At 44.5% G+C, this 17,031-nt stretch overlaps 1 protein-coding gene across 1 annotated transcript in view; it reads right to left on the bottom strand.

Annotated features, from left to right (window-relative positions):
* Positions 1-3,289: 3,289 nt before the first annotated feature.
* Positions 3,290-17,031, bottom strand: part of CHSY1 (chondroitin sulfate synthase 1) — a 78,988-nt gene continuing 65,246 nt past the window's right edge. Inside the window, exon 3 of the mRNA XM_036878715.2 lies at positions 3,290-6,227. Within this exon, the coding sequence (XP_036734610.2) occupies positions 4,635-6,227 (1,593 nt within the window). The 3' untranslated portion in view covers positions 3,290-4,634. The remainder of the gene's footprint in view (positions 6,228-17,031) is intronic.

The raw sequence follows: 17,031 nt of genomic DNA, 5'->3' as shown, positions 1-17,031 counted from the left end.
ACCCCTCCTCACCACACATCCCTGCAATAAAAATAAAAAAATAAAAAAAACACCCTGAAGCATAGCAAAACTAACACGAGTTTTTCTTTTTTTAACTGTAAGTAATACAAAATGAGATGCTGTAACTTGATCCACTGCATTGCAACATTTACATTTCCACTGCATTTGTAACCAGTTAGACTAAGCAGATTTGGCATGAGCAGCCTTGTCCTTCAAGGAACAAGAGGGGACATCCTTAAAGGGCTTGGAAAGCACAATGGGACCCAAGGCAGAGACAGCGCTGTGCAGCCACTTTAACAGACAGACGGCCTCCTGGCTGCCAGTCCCTGTGGCACATAAGCTCCTTTGCAGCAGAGATTACAGCAGTTTATATACAGTAGCGCTGCCTAATCCCCCAGGGCGGGCACCAGCACAGGTGCAGGGGGGCGGGCACCCATTCTTCTCCATGACAAGGAAGCTCAAGATGAGACCTTGGAGCTCTAGGGCCAGGGGAGAGGGCCCCAGCGGCCGGCAATACATCCAGTGGGCAGGCAGGCTGCAGGTGCACCTTCCAGGAGGATGGACCTTGAGAGGCAAGAGACCCAGCACCAGGGAACATCCCTGAAAGCCCACGCTCCTTAACCTAACCGTGGCCTTAGGAGGTGGGGCGTGGAGACCGTGGCTCACTGTCACGCACATTTTACTCCGTAGATGCCCTGGGTAGCAGCTGGAGATGGCTATGAACACCCAAACCTCCAGGTGACCCTTCAAGGACACAGGATTGAGATGTAACGTGACCGTCGCTTAGGTTGGTCACACATCGTGACAAATGGTGTGAGCTAGCTGAGCCTGCTGGGGGCGAAGGTGTGCATTAACTGTGCCCTGTGCACCTGCCGTCTGCAGAGCAGAGAAAGCCCACGTCCGCCATGTCAGAGGGCTTTGTGAAACAGGATGTGGTCAGAAGACTGGGCAGGAAGGAGGCGTGGACAGACTTTGTGCACAGAGACCAAGAACTTAATCTGCTGGGCTGATGATGGTGTTCAGGGAGACTAGGGAAAGACCAGTGTCAAGAGGGTCAGAGCCATTTGTGTCCTCAACGCTGAAGGGCCCCAGCTGTGGGTGGCCCCCAGCAGCACCCTGCCCCGTTCTGCTCTCAGCACTCTGTGAAAGGGAACATTCTCCATGTCTTGCCCACTCTGCAGCCAAGAGGGGTGGGCACATGACCTGTACTTTGTGGCACATGGCCCTGTCTCCACACGACCGTCCTGGAGTGCTATGGTGCATGTGCACACTGGCCCAGAATCGGTGATCCACCTTCCAGAAGTGAGTGCAGCATCTGCCCCATGAAACAAGCCTCCACTCCTGCTGGGGAAGGGCTCTGGCACGGGAAGCCCACCCAGGCACACGGGCCCGTGCGCCCAAGCGAGCATGTGGTTCTCTCATGTGGGTAAACAAGCTTTTGAAAAATGCTATCAATGTTTCTACACACAATTCATAACCCTTCCCCCCCAGGACACACAAACCTGGTGGTTCTTTGCTGGAGGGACCCGAGAGCTAGATGGCTAAAGGCAGCAGGGGGCTCCACAGGCCTTTGTGTCTTATGACCTCCTCTCCCTGTTTCAACCATCTTCATGGATCATTAATTTTTAAATAGTGGTAACATAAGTTATCTGGCTAGTGGGGTTATGGGACATGCACTTCAATACTTCCCTGTATTTAAAATAAAGTAACATATGCTAAGAAAAAGTCAAAATAGTAAATGGAACAAAAGTGTAACTAGGAAGCATGCAGATTGAAGGGAAGAAGGAATTATTTCCAGGTCACTAGGTGGGGGGCCCAGGGTCACAGCCTGGGTAGTGGTGGGAAGGCTGGGAGGATCGCACAGCGGAAGTGCGGCACTGGCTGGGGCAGGGGGCAGTGAGGGGCAGCTTCGTGCCCGACACGTGCCAGGTGCCACCATGGAGAGACCCGGGCCTGCCACCCACGGGCTCCAGGGAGGGAGACAGTATTACGTGACTATAGAACTAAGTCCAACTGTGTCACATCTACACCGGACGGGCTCCAGATGGCACCAGAGTGGGGAGTGGGCAGCGGGCTGCAGCTGGAGCTGGAGGATGAGCCCGGCTGGTCAGAGGAGTGTGTGGGGAGAGAGCCCCCGACAGAGGCCGAGCAGCAGAGACACGATGCCCCACAAACTCGGAGCGGTTTGGCTGGAGGAGGGTCCTGAGGAGGCAGCCCCCGGAGTCCAGTCTCGGGGCAGGAGGGCACTGGCGCTGCTGCTCTGGGGGGGTGCTTTCGAGAGAGGGGCCCTGGCAGCCGCACTAAGGAGCGGCTGGGAGGACAGTGAGCCTGGAGCCAGAGGGCACAGCGGCCAAGCACGGCACTGCCAGGGGAGGGGCCGGGATGAAGGGTCCAACAGCATCTCCAGAGACGAGGGGAGGGTGGCACCTGCACCCACATCAACGCCGACGTCAGGAAGAGGACAGAATTGAGCAAGCACCGGAGTAGGGAAGGAAACGGAGAATTTTAATGAAGTGTTGCTGAGATGCTGCACGGTCATTCAAGCTCAATAAAGCCGGGGCTCACACCCTATCCCACACCCCTACAGTTCCCTGTCACAACAAATAGGAGAGAATTTACTTTGTCATCAAGCTGTAAACTGTGCTCTTCCTTCCTGAAGAATGAGAAGTCTGCTTTCTTCCAAGAAAAAAACTAAACATTCCCACAAAATAAATGGCAATTAGGCTGAATGAGAGCAAATCCTGCTGTGAGCAGAATGTCATTATACAGGGTCTTAACTGTCATCACACAATCAATACTTGTCCTGGGAGAGTAATTCCCCTCTACAAAGCTTGCTACCTTGGCACCAAAGATCTTATCTTTTTTGATTCTTGGATCATAGTAGCAACTGTGCACAATCTGGTAGCTGGGTTCATCCTAACACCCCGAGGATGTTCACGCACACAGGGCCACTCCTTGCGGGAGGGCTCTCCCTACAGTGCAGACTCTAATGGGCCCAGGAGGTCCACTATAGGGCCAGGAAGGTGTAGGTGTACCAAGAAGTCCGACAGGGGTTGGACTTGGTTTGAAGACCCTTGTTCTAGAGAACACAGACTCACGGGCTGAAGGAGAGCCCAGAACAAGGTCATTACAGGAAAAAACAGAAGACGCACTTGAAAGTCATTTTCACTTCATTCCCAAACTGCAGACCATGTATTCCCCTCAAATAACTTTCAACTTTATGAATCAGAGCTTACGGTTTTTGCTCTCCAAATTCTTTAGCAAAAACAGAAGTAATGAGACAAAATGCTTCTGAAAAGTACAACAGAAAATACTGTTCACTGGTTTATTTTTCCCAATGAGCAATAGACTATTTACAAATAAGCAGATCTCCAACAATGTATACTAAAATGGCAAGTCTATTACTGTTTGAAATCTAAATGAAAAAGAAATTTATTAAGGCACATTTGATCTGTGAGTTTAAAACAAAGTTTCCAGTATAATGACAGATTCATTTCACTTTTGTCCCCCACACACGTGAGCACCAAAATTGTCAAAGACACTTAATATTTAGTAAAACAGTAAGGAATGTAAAAATTGAGGGGGGGGGAGAGCGCTTTCAAAAGGAAATCTTTGGAGATCACTTTACTGCAAATAAAACAGACTAAACACAAGCCTGATACACATAAATACTAATAACTAACAGGTACTTGAGAAATGGCAGAGTTCTAAACAATGGATATTAAATAAATTAAAGGTATTTCAGATACAAAGGATAAAACGTAACAGTAACTAAAGAACGAAATAACCATCTCTGCCAATGCAGCACAGACAGGATGAAGCGAATGAAACCAAATACGTTTTCCCCAATGCTTTCATCAGGGTGGATTTGGGTTTTTGTTTTAGTTTGTTTCCATTAGAATTTATTACAATTCTTCTTTGCCATTCTAAACATTAAGATTTTACCCCTTTAAAGAAGAGGGTCAAGAAGAGATAAATTACCAAATCCTGCTTGGTATTTAATCCCAGGTCCATGCAGGCCACACAAACTGTAAGAGCAGCCATATTTCTCATTGTGCACCTCCTTGCTCGCCTTGCTTTCATGAGCCCAAGTTTCAGGGAAAGATTCAGCTTTGGGAAGCTCTCGTGATGGTGATGATGACACAGCTGTTATCACACTTCCTTATTTTACAACTGGAACACGAAATGGCTTAAGAAATAAATCACCGTAAAAAAAGACAAAGGTAGAATCTGTGCAATGTTAACAGTTACAACAAAACATTTACCAGAGTTACAGTGTTTTGTTACAATAATACTTTGCAGGAACGTTCATGTTTTCTATTTTCTGCCATCAGACTGCATGTAGCAAAGGGGTCTGAGAAGGATGTGTAAAAAAAAAGTTTTGTTCATCAGGTACATTTCAACATTTCAAGTCATGATTAAGCAGGTCTGCTACGTTACATGCAGCAAGAAAATGTGTTCAAAGGCAAACATGATCACATTTTTGTTCAAAAAGCTCAATCTTCAAGGAGTCCTTTGTAAGAAAAATCATGTGTAAAATATATCCTCATATGGACTTCAAAAACGGATCATACAAAACATTTTTGAAAAATAAATTAGATAATTAAAAAAGTCTTTTCCAGCAGAGCTGGATATTAGGCTGTCCTCACTGAGCCATTATTATTGCTGCTTTTACTGTAACTCGGGTCATTTTTTTCTAGCCACATTTCAGCCAACTGCTGTGTGGACCCATATGTTGATGCTTTGGACCCCAAGCACATTTTGTACTGTTTGGGGTCAAGATTGGGATCACAGAAGACAGGGTGGTGGACGTGGACCACTCCCACTTCTTGGCTCCTAAATGTCTTCAAACCTGCCTGGACAACCTTGTTGAAAAGGTCTACATCCTCAAGTCCCCAGCCTTGGATGGAAACATCAAAGCCGCCTACGCGGACGAGATCTCCCTTATAAATACAGGTAATGCCAAACCCATAGTTTCTCCAGAAGCCAGTTTTCTGAGTAAAGGCAAAATGGCTGTCACTGGGAACTTTCCCACTATACACAATCTTTGGATCATACTGGCTAAAAATGATTGGAAAATATATTTGTTGGCCCAGAACTGTATTTGCTCGGCATCGTTGAAGGAATTCTGTAGTAAACACGAGGTCAACGTCACAGAAGAAGAGCAAAGATTCATTGTTAAACTGGGACGATCCTACTTCCAGGGCCAGAGCTCTTGAAAACTCTCCAGACACAGGCAAAATCTGCATGTCAGCTTTAGGGTACTTCCTGCGGAAATCCCTCATGAGCTCCACTTGTCTGGCCTTGTCGGGGTTGGAGTCAGAATTGAAAAGCAGAACAACAAGCTTGACGTTCTGATTTGGAATGAGACACGTCTTCTCGAAGTTTGCCATAAATCTCACAAACATGTCAAAACGTCCAGACAAAGGAATCAATATATTTATCTTTTTCTCTTTGGGTTCTTTGTGCTCGTTCTTGGACCCGGGGAGCTGAAAGGGAACGAGTTTCTTTAGGGAATTGGAGAGAAAGGACAAGGACCCAGACTCCCGATTGATCTTATTGGCCAATTCTGTCGCGTCCAGTTCCTCGTGCTCCACAAACTGGGTCTTGCTGAAGGTCTGCTGGAGATACGCGTGCCTCCGCACAGGAACCGTCATTTTCTTCCCTTTGTGTTTTTTGTACAGAAGCAGCAGGTCCAGGATGTACTCGGCCCCATACATGGGATTCACGCGGCGGTAGCCATACTGGATCTCCTTGAAGTCAATGATGCGCCCTCTGGTCTTGGCGTTGGCATTGATCATCTCCATGACCTGCATGACAATGTCATCCAAGGCCTCCCTCTGGGCAGAGTCCATCCCTCTTCGAGGGGGCTGGCCGTCAGCAGCCGAGTACAGATACTTCCCGGTCAGAAACTCCCACTCCAGGATCTCCTCTCGCCGGCGGGGCTGGAACCTCATAAAGGAAGGAGGGATTCCCAGCTGGAGGTCGTCTTTACGGACCTCGGAGTTGCTGTACCTGCTCATGAGCACAATCTCTCGGTGGAGCTGAATGGTGCGGTGGCGGAGCTCGGCTATCTTGCGGCTGAGCATGTAACTGTGGAGCCTGTACTGGTAGGGTGGGTTTTTGTTGGGGTGCAGTGTGATGGCTCGGTGAATTTTACTGTTGTGGAGATCTCTAATGTAGCCCTTTTTGTTCTGTTCATAGTTCTCATAAAAAAGCTGCTGCATCTGTTAAGAAAAAAAAAAGATGGCTACTTTACTACTAGGTGACCGACTGTCTCTCTTACTTCTATTTCCTCACATACCTGAACACTCTAAAATAAAAATCTAAGTATTAGAAATCTTTCTAAATTAGCCACAGCATACCGAAGGCCTTAGGAAAAGCCCAATCTACAGCAATCCAATGTGAGCAGAATTAACAGAGATAAACTAAAGAAAAAAGGCTTCATCAACAACCAGAGCTGGCCAATATTACTCTGCAGAGAATCATGAAAAGTTTTCCCATAAAGAAAAAGCTTAACCTTGAGATCCCAGTGCAGCAAGTCAGCATGCCTGGGACAGAATGCCCCGCGGTTCTGCACCAAGCCCATGACAGGGACTCAAGAGCCAAGGTCCCCCCACTGAAGACTGGCACCCAACGAGAGCTGCCATCCATCTGGGACGGCAGACCCTGCAGCTAGCTACCCTGTACAGGAACAAACCAAATCTGATGGAGTGAAAGGAGGACCTCCAGGAGTATGACCTAAGCCAGGATTAACACTGCTTCCAGGGAGCACGGGATGGAAAGCCATGTGGGCAAGGAGGTGGCCTGGCCCTGGAGGGGCTGCCGTGGGAGAACCAAGGGTCTGTAAGGCCACTGGAAGCGGGTATTCTGAAAATCCCGAAAACGCCTGCTTGTTCCTCGTGTCGCGTGGGCCTTGCCATGGCCTCACTACAGGCAGGAGAGGGTGTGCTTGCTCCACCCTTGGTCGTGAGCACCAGCACAGAGCTGGCGGGGCTGGGCGCAGCGGGGGGTGCTTGAGCTCCCCGGAGCCCTGACGGAGGGCCACACTGTGCTAACGGAGAGCAACCCTAAAATAAACCCCCACGCCAAGGTTCAGATGAGGAGCACAAGGACCCCAATCACTTAGTTTTTATTATTTTGCCCTTAGATGGGTCACACAGCAAACCAAGTTGAATGAACTACACGCCCGAAGTGGTGTCACTGGTGCACCTTCCATCTGGGCGGACTCCTGGGTGGGTGCACACCGCACGGCTACAGACACGTGAGTGTCACCTGAGGGCTGAGGAAGACAGACTGAGGACAGTCCTCTGAAGGTGCGGAAGACGGGAAATAAGTGCAGTCACCCCACCCTCTCGCCCTCAGCCTCACCAGGAACTTGAGGAGCCCTGCTTCGGGTCTCCGCAAAGGGGCAGTGTTTACAACCCGCACCTCACGACCAGGTGGGCACCTGACCCACAACCCCCTCCGCACATGGTCATCACCACAAAGAAACCAGCAACAACGCAGCGCTCCACGACCGAAGATGAGAATAATAATTATGAGCCTGCCATAGGATGGGAGGCTACATTAACGGCTTTGGCAGAGATTTTGTAAGTACTTGTTCTAATGACACATTATTTCCATTTTGTCTGCTTATAATTTTCAAGTTTTTAACCAGGAGCATGATGAACCGTCACTCATTTTTAAAGGACCCTCCACTTCTAAGCACATGAACACACAGAACCACTGATTTATCCTTACAAGTTGCTTTCCAGGACTAGGTCAGAACAGTCCGCAGCAGGTGGTGCTTCTTCCTGGCCCTCGGCAGCCAGCGCAGCCACGCCCGCCTCCGCAGGTGTTTTACGCCTCAGCCTCCCAACAAGTCTCCTTGCAGAATTCTGTTCTTTCTCCTCCAATTTGGTTCTCAACACACTAACAGAAACAGTCATAAAATGTCAAGTGGAGGCTAAGGGCTAAAATATGAGGGTTAGAACCCACAGGATTCTCTCTTCCCAAGTATCTCCTAAAAGGGATAAGGGAACATAAAAGGAATAAACCCATAAGGATGGAGAGAATGGGAGAGGAGACCCAGCAGCCAAGAGAGAGATGCCCCCAGATTTTAAGAAAACGGAGAGTGAGGGAAGGTGAAACTGAACAGCCTGCTCTGAAGAGTAAGCCAGGGAAGATACCAGCACTGCAAAGGGGAGGGGTGGCGAGGCCTGGTGCTAAATGCAGGCGCCCTGAAGAACCCCAGAAATGTGGAACGCGGAGATACCCATATTCCCTTCCATGCAGCCAGGGGACTACCCGCTGCCCCCACACCACACACAAACCGCATCACAGGGCTGGGCGAAGGAGGGTGATGGCAGATGCCCAGCATCTTCAAAGACATGTTTGAGTTACTCTGCCAGGAGTTATTTTGCCCTCACCAAAATCTATGTAGGATTGCCTACCAATTCCAGCTAAATCAGGACAGATGAGTAGCAAATACTGGAGATTTATTAACATCCTCATTATTTACAGTAGTTATTCCTGGATGTAATTGTCTGCAGGCTATTTTCCCTCACTTCTCTAGGGTTGGTTCACTGATAAGCACATGACCCTAAAGTTCAATTTCTCCAGAAACGAACATCTAAACATCTGGGTAGGGATGAGCTCAAGGCTGAGAGGCGGGGGAAGTGAAAGGCTAAGCAATGGGACCCCACCCCACCTCACCCCAGTCTTCTCCTCTCAAGCGGCTCCTAGGACTCTTAGTCCCCAACTCCCCATCCGAAGTAGGGGACTGAAAGCATCTTTTCTGAATCAATTAAATAGCCCCACAGATATCTTGATCTGCCAACAAAAAACATTCAAAAAGTTCGGTACCTACAGCAAAGATACTAGTTTAAAAATCTTGCCTACTGAGCTTTCAGTTAGTTTTTCAATGCTTCAGTCTTAAATGACAATCAATAGCCAAGGGCCATCAGGCAGTTGAAAAAGGAATCTAATGGGAAAGAAGGAGACAAAACAAAGAAACAAAAAGAATGGTGGAAAGAGAAACAATGCAGTGAAGAAGAAAAACTCAACAACAAAACAAAAAACAAAACTATAAAACTATAAAATTTAATCCATGCAACAGAAACTGAATACTATGAAAAATAAAAAGAGAACAAAAAAGGCTCTTGACGTTAACCATAAAAGAGCAAAACAAAAAAGAAGAGTAGAGTTCGAGATAAAGTTGAATATCCCAGAAAACAGAAAAAAAAACAAAAACAGACAAGGAACCAGTGAGAAAAAGTATTCATTCTAGAAAGAGAATGCACATGGGGGGAGAAAACAATACCAAAAAATGGGTCTAGAATTAAAAGACTTTGGTGCTTGGATTAAACCCTAAGTGTAACCAGTACAAAGAGTACAAATTCAGAATACCACAAATAATGCAATCTGAAAATTTCCAAAAAGGAGGAAAAAGGCCATATATAAATAATGAGAAACTGGACTGGCAATGAACACAGGCAATAACCACTGGAAAATAAAGAACGATGACTTCAGAAATGAGAAGAGTGAAAATTACTCTCAATGTAGAATTCTCTTTCCAAATTATCCACTAAGTGAGAGGGGAAGACATATTTTCAGATATTCAAGGGCTCAATTTTGCCTTGCATTCATTCTTTCCCAGAAAGCTATCAGACGTCTGCCTGTAGAATGAGGGAATACATCTGGAAAGAAGATGATAGGAAAGAAGAAATCCAAGAAACAAGGAGTACAACACAAAGGAAAGGAAAGACAGCCCCAGAACAGAAAGAAAGTCCCACAAGAGGAGGCCTATGAACGGACTGTGTCCCAAGACTCGTACCCTGAAGCCCTAATCCCCAGTGTAACGGTATTTGCAGATGGGGCCGTTGAGCGACTGGATTTAGATGAGGTCCTGAGGTTGGGTCCCCAGTGATGGGACTGGGGTCTTTAGAGGGCATGACGGGACCAGAGCGCTCTCTCCCTGCCACAGGAGGGCACAGCAAGAAGGCAGACGTCTGTAAACCAGGCAGGGGGCCCTCACCAGAACCTGACCAGGCTGACACCTTGATCTTGGATTCCCAGCCTCCAGAACGGTGGGAAATAAGTTTCTGCTGCTTCTTCAGCTACCCAGTCTACAGTGCTTCTGTTCAATCGGCCCGAACAGACTAAGACAAAGGGCTCCGCAGCAGGCTAGGGGAACACGCACAGGTGTTCCCTGCCTTCACCTCCAGAGTCTAGCCCAGGCCTGGCACATCACAGGATGCTCAACAGGTATTTGATGAATTAATAATGAACAGTCAAGGCTTTAAGCTCAGCAAATAATTAAGAAACTACTGAATGATTTCAAAGCAGGACACGTGATGAGGATGACAGAGTACACTGTATTCGGTGACCAACAGGTTGGGTTCCTCTGACTAGGGCAGATTTTAAAATGTAAAAATCAGCGGCACATTTTGAAGGAAAAATATATACCTTTCCAGGCAAAGGTTGTACTTGTCATTCATTTTTTTACTCCCTAGGAGACCAAGTATCTAACTGCACATTTTATTCTTGGCTATCAAAATCCCTCACGTGGAGAGTGAGCTCCAACGGGAACCCTCTGCAGGACACACAGTCTCTATGCACTGATTACTTCTTGAAGACTTGCTGGGACACCACGTCTCCAAACATTTTCAGGAATACATTTCTCAGCATGTTTTAGAGTCTGTCTATGGCCGTTACCTTCATAGTGACCGAAGTCTAGAAAATCTTTACCTGAAACAGAGTGTGTGTGCTAACAGCATGAATACGAAGAAGAGAAAATTACTAACCGGCTTAGGGAAGCCTTAAAGTCTCCTGGATCTATTACAGACTAAGCATTTTAAACTACAGTAAGTTGTTGTAGGCAAACTCCTTTGGCTAAACTCCTACAGTCTGACTGGAAAGAATACTACGTTATGTCCTTTTTTGTTGTTGTTAAAAAGAAAACTGCTGCAGACAGAAGTGTTGTGTATGTGTGTGTAAGTAATTTCATTAAAATTAAGACCTAATCTATCTTACTACACTGATGGACAGTGACTGCAGTGGGGCATGCGGGAGACTCAATAATAAGGGTGAATGTAATAACTACATTGCTTTTCTTGTGAAACCTTCGTAAGAGTAGATATCAATGACACCTTAATTAAATAAATAAATAGATAAATAAATAAATAAATAAATAAAATTAAGGCCTAATCTATGCCCAAACTAGCTGGTGGCCCCCAGCCTGTATGACCCCAAAGGATTTACTTAGTATACTCATATTGCTACAAATTAAATGCTTTAAACAAAGAAGCTACCACCTGACAGACTGGATGGACACATACCTGCTATGATCTTAAGAAAAACCTGAGTAAATGCCAGTGAAATAGCTCCCTTTCTAAAAGGGCAAACGTAGAGGACTAAGTACTTCACAGTGAGCAGACAGAACGTAATAGGTAAGGGTGTGCACCTCCACATATGGGTACCGGCAGAGGTGTGAGACGCTGCCCAGGTCGGCTTCCAGTGGTACCTCTGGTCAGTTAGCACGTGTGGCAGCTCCACCCCCTCCTGCCGCCCTGCCACCGATTTCTCTACGGAGCCTTATCATCATTGCCTTTGGTGTAAGGGACCAAATTTCCTCACCCTTGATATTGTAGGAGAGGAGGAAGGGGAAATTCAGATTTCAGGGAAATAGTTTTTTGAGAGAAATAGATGTTACAAAATTATCTTCAAAATTAAGAATGGGAGTATAATTTAAACCAAAAATTTCACTAACATACCAGGACGGAGAATGATCCAGAAATCAGCTGTGATTCCTGAAATGCAGGTAGGAGGGAATACCGGAGAAGTGAGGCCTGGGTGTCTGGCTGAGTGCAGATTCTGCCTCTTCCGATCCCACCTGCCCGGACCTCCAGGGCCAGCCCAGGGCCTGAGTTCACAGCACCCCCACCATTGGTCCCCTTTGTCCCCTCTGTGCTGTTATCCCAGCTTACCTTCCCACCTGTTCCCTAATCTGATTTTAGCACTTTCCCGTCTCATTTCGGCCTTTGTAGTATTGGGCACTTGCATTTGATTTGGGAATCCCTTGCAAAATTCTCTTCAAATTATCTTTGTTTTTATTGACTAGTTTCTAGTTTCTTTGGTGCTATTTCAGTTTTTCTTGCCTTTTACTTCTCTGTAAAAAATGCCTGGCTGCATTAAGGCATGCTGTGGGTGAGATGAAACCTCTCAGGACCTGAATGGAAAACAGTTGGCTCATTACATTGAACACCTCTATCTTCTGTCCACTGTCCCTCTTTCCCTCATATTGTAGCTAATTCATCTCTCACGACAATGTTCCCCATTAAGCAGGTAAGATACAGGTTAAGATTTAATTTCTGAACTCCAGGTAATTTCCTGGATTCAACAGGAATGATGTCTCCAATCCTTAAGAATTATAATCATATGACTAAAGTAAGTGTTTAGTAATTTTCTGGTAAGAGAAAACCATTATTTCTCTGAAAGAAAATTCAGAATTAACTATTTTTAAAATAAAGGTTAAGAAATAAGCCTACACAGAGACATTTATTGATTTTATGGTACTAACCAGTAAGTTCTAAGACTGTGGACAAGTCACTTGAATTTGTTGGGTCTCAAGTTTACTCATATGTAAAATGACTGTTTTATACTAGAGGTCCCTTCAGGATGGAATTCTAAGATTGCATGTGCTAATTCTAGAACCAGTCACATATAATTCTAAAGCCCTGCCTTGATGTTCTTCTACTATCCGTCCTGACGGGGCTGAAGGTGAAGCATGAGAATGTTACAGGATTCCACCTTCACTGACTCAGACTGTATTTGCAGCGTTAAAGGGAACAACACATCCCCATTATCTGTTTCCATCCTATAAAAACAAACCTCCAGTTCTGCTGTAAGTAAAAATAGTTTAGGTTATGACAGTCATAGTAATTCATTTTAGTAACTCCAAGGGTAACAAATACATAATTTCTTTGTTATAACGAAAACATTTTGAATAATACCAAGTTTAGTAATTAAGAGGGTTTATTATAAAATATTTCAATAATCTATAACTTGGCACATTCTTTGGAAGAATATTATAAAAAATGGAAAATTAAAAGGTGCTGCAGAAGAAAACACAAATCAGTTTAATAATCAATTTACTCATTGCTTAAAACACATGAAGAAGCCTTTTTAAGACACATACAGTACCACTGATGGTTTCATTTAATTTCCAGTGCCCATAAAATAGCCTTTACTCTTTTGTGCTAAAAAGCACCCCTATATTCTTGAGCTCCAGCAAAGCCATCTCCCTTCCTGTGAGATGTTTCAGGACTCTGAGTCATCTCATGGTAAATCTGAGAGGGGCTAATAAATACCAAGGTCATGTTATTCCCAGGAACTTCTAACTCAGCTGGGAATAACCATCAACATCCACATCTAATCTTAACAAATACCTTCTACGGTCTTCATTAGCAAATGTCCTTGTCCTCTGCAATGAATGCCAACATTCTCATTAAGTCATGGTTCTCCCTCTGTTTACATTAATGTCTGTCATTAAATACATATTTCAGCCACATCAACAGACGTATCACTGCTCCAGATGGAAGGCTATTTTTAATTCTGATTTATATAGCACTTCAAGTCACTGCAAATCATTTGTTTTCTTATCTTTTTTGTCTTGAAAATTGGTTTAAAAAAAATACATGTTGCCTAAATGTCAAGATACCCTAACTGGTGGTAGTTTCAAAATAATCATACTCACAAGTTCTAAATACTAAAATTAACATTCTCATATACCTTTAGGTAGGGTTTCCAGATAATTTATTGTCTCAATAGGGTCCTTTTGAAATGAAAAGGACAATCTGTTAATAATTAGGCCAGGACCACCAGCACAAGCTGGGCCTGTCCCTGGCTCTCAGGATATACACTTACCCTGCACTTCCCTATTAGCTCTTTCCTAATTAATTCTGCTTGGCTTTGCCAATTTTCATCCATTAAATTCAAGGATTAAGTGCTTTGTGTTTTGAAAGACTCCAATAAAAAAAAATACATTTTTCATGGCAGCTAGTGGTAAAAAAAAAAAAAAAAAAAAAGACAACTATACGTTTGTGTCTTGAACATTCAGTGTCAAATTCTGAAATCTAAATACCTTCAAGAGCGGCCTAACACATTTCAAAATAACTGACACTTGAGCTTGACAAAGTAAAATGAAGACTGTTGGTAGTAATTTAAAACTTCTACATAAGACAATAAGCAAAGTGATCATGCTGAAATCAATGGTTTGCAAGTGAACATTCTGTGGTTTGAACAGTCAAGAGTAACAGTGGAGAGAGCCTTATCTGCAGTCAAAGAACTGTATCTAAACCCCCATCTCTGTCCTTTACGGCAGTCTGATCTTGGGGAGTCACTTCAGTTTTCCAGGCATCGCCCTTTTTGCCAAGAAGAAGCAAACATGGTAGCATTACAATGCAGAACTATCTTTAAATAAACAAAGTCTTATGAAAACGTGGTACCAAACACTCATGTCAGAGTACTGTCCCAGGCAGGGAAAATGCAAGAGGTCACATACAAAGTAAGGATAAGCACGCACACAAGATAAAGCACCAGAGTGGACACCATCACAGCCCCAGCCTGAGCCTGTGCACAAGGGAAGTCTACGAAGGGCTCCCTCAAGGGCGTCCAAACACCTGGCTCCCAGCAGGTACCGGTCCAGGCACCCTCACTGCCTCCATTTACAAGTCCCCCTTGCGGTTTTCCTTCCTAACTCCAGTCAATGTGTGACCACATGCCAGCTCACACTTGACCAAAAACCTTTGTGATAAACTAATTTAAGCTGTAGTCTAGGGGGCTGCCAAAACACAAACCAAAACAAAAATAAAACTAAAAATAAACTTACAGGGGCAATATGGGGGAAGTGTACTAGGTTGGGGAATTGGGAGAACAGGACATACAGAAATTCAGGTCCAGTATGGGCAGACCTTCTGATTTTTAATAAGAGGTGAGAAATCTGGCTATTTTGTGAAAAGACTCCTTTTAAATATTAGCCACCAGTTCAAATTAGAAAAAGAGACAGAAATACAAGCCAAAATAAATCTGTGAGCCAAATATCACCTACAAGTTCACTGCCTTCTAGGATTTTTTTGGTCCATTTCTGATTTGTGTGGAATCTCATTCTATATAGAAAGCATTTTATATTATTTTTACTTACCTCATTAACAAGTAATATCTTACCAAAAAAAGAGACAACATCTAAAGATTTAAGCAACCTTTAAATGGTAGAGGCCTGATGCATCAGGACAATCCACTGGCGTCGCTGTCACCGGATGGGGCCACCAAATCAGGGCAGGGAGGCCAGCGAGGGAGGGGAGACCAAGTCCCATCTGCTCAAGTCTCCTGAGGTACAGCCACGACTCTAGAACCCAATGGCATATATCACAACTTTGTTTCCCACACTAAAGCCTGTGTTTCTGTCGCGTACGCAGTGCTGAGAGCATCTGCAGTTGGGGACAGGGAAGCCCACGTGTTCTGGATGTTCAGGCTTAATTAACCCTCCAGGGTGAAGACCACCCATGTACGCCTGAGGCAGGATTCTCACTTCACAAGTGTCACACAAAGAAAGGCTTGAGTCCTTACAGTTTTCTTTCCTAAGAAATACTTTGCTGGAGATGGGGACAGAGGGAGGAAAGGGAATGTTTTGCTGGGAGGAATGGGAACTATTAAAGCTTTAAGTTCCATAGTGTCAAATTTGTAGAGAAGTGATACAAGTAAAGGTTTTCAAAACATAGGCAGCCAATTAAGGAACAAAAAATGCAATACAATGGAGCAAAGATAATCTTTTCAACAAACATGCTAGAACAACTTGATGTCCCCCTGCAAAAAACATGTATATATATCAATCTGGACATGGACTTTAAATTCTTCACAAAAATTAACTCAGAATGTATCACAGACCTAAATGTGAAACACAAGGCCTTTATAAAACTCCTAGAAGATAACAAGAGAGCAAACCTAGATGACCTTGGGTATGGAGATGACTTTTTATATACAACAGCAAAGGCATGATCCATGAAAGAATAAATTGATCAGCTTGACCTCATTAAAATTAAAAACTTCTGCTCTGCAGGAGAGAATGTCATGAGAATGAGAACACAAGCCACAGACAGGGAGAAAATACCTGCAAAGACACATTCAATAAAGGACTATTACCCCAAACATACAAAGAACTCTTAATACTCAACAATAAAACAACCTGATTAAAAAGTGGCCCAAATACCTTGACAAACACCTCACCACAGAACAGATGGCAGGTAAGCACATGGAAAGATGTTCAGTATCACAGGCCATCAGGTGATGCAAAGTCAAACAACAAGCAGCACACACCTGTTCAAGTGGCCCAAAAATCCAACATAAAATGCCAAGTGCTGGTGGGGAGGTGGAGCAGCAGGAACTCACTCATGGCTGGTGAGAAAGCAGAATGGTACAGCCGTAAAAGGCAGCTTGGCAGTTTCTTACAAAACTAAGTACTCTTACTGTAAAATCTAGCAGTTGTGCTCCTTCATATGTACCCAAATGAACTGAAAACATGTCCACAAAAAAACCTGCACATAGAGGTTTACAGCAACTTCATTCCTAATGGCCCAAAATCGGAATCAACTAAGACATCCTTCAGAAGATGAATCGATAAACTGTGGTACACCCAATGGAAAATTACTCAGCAATGAAAAGAAATGACCTATCAAGCCATGAAAAGACATTGAAGAACCTTAAATATATATTATTAAGTGAAAGAAGCCAATTTCAAAAAGTTACATACTGTATGATTCCAACTATATGACTTTCTGGAAAAGACAAAACTGTTGAGATGGTAAAAAAAAAAAATCATTGGCTGACAGGAGTTAGGGGAGAGGAGGTTGAGCACAATAGAGTTTTGGGGCAGTGAAACTATTCTGCATGATACCACAGTGGTGGATACGTGACATTACGCATTTGTCAAAACCCACAGAATATGCAACACCAATAGGGGGCCTGACGTACACTGTGGCTCTGAGTGATTAT

Source organism: Manis pentadactyla, chromosome 18 (assembly GCF_030020395.1).
Source record: "Manis pentadactyla isolate mManPen7 chromosome 18, mManPen7.hap1, whole genome shotgun sequence".
Lineage (NCBI taxonomy): Eukaryota > Metazoa > Chordata > Mammalia > Pholidota > Manidae > Manis > Manis pentadactyla.
This window is presented reverse-complemented; position numbering and strand designations above follow the sequence as displayed.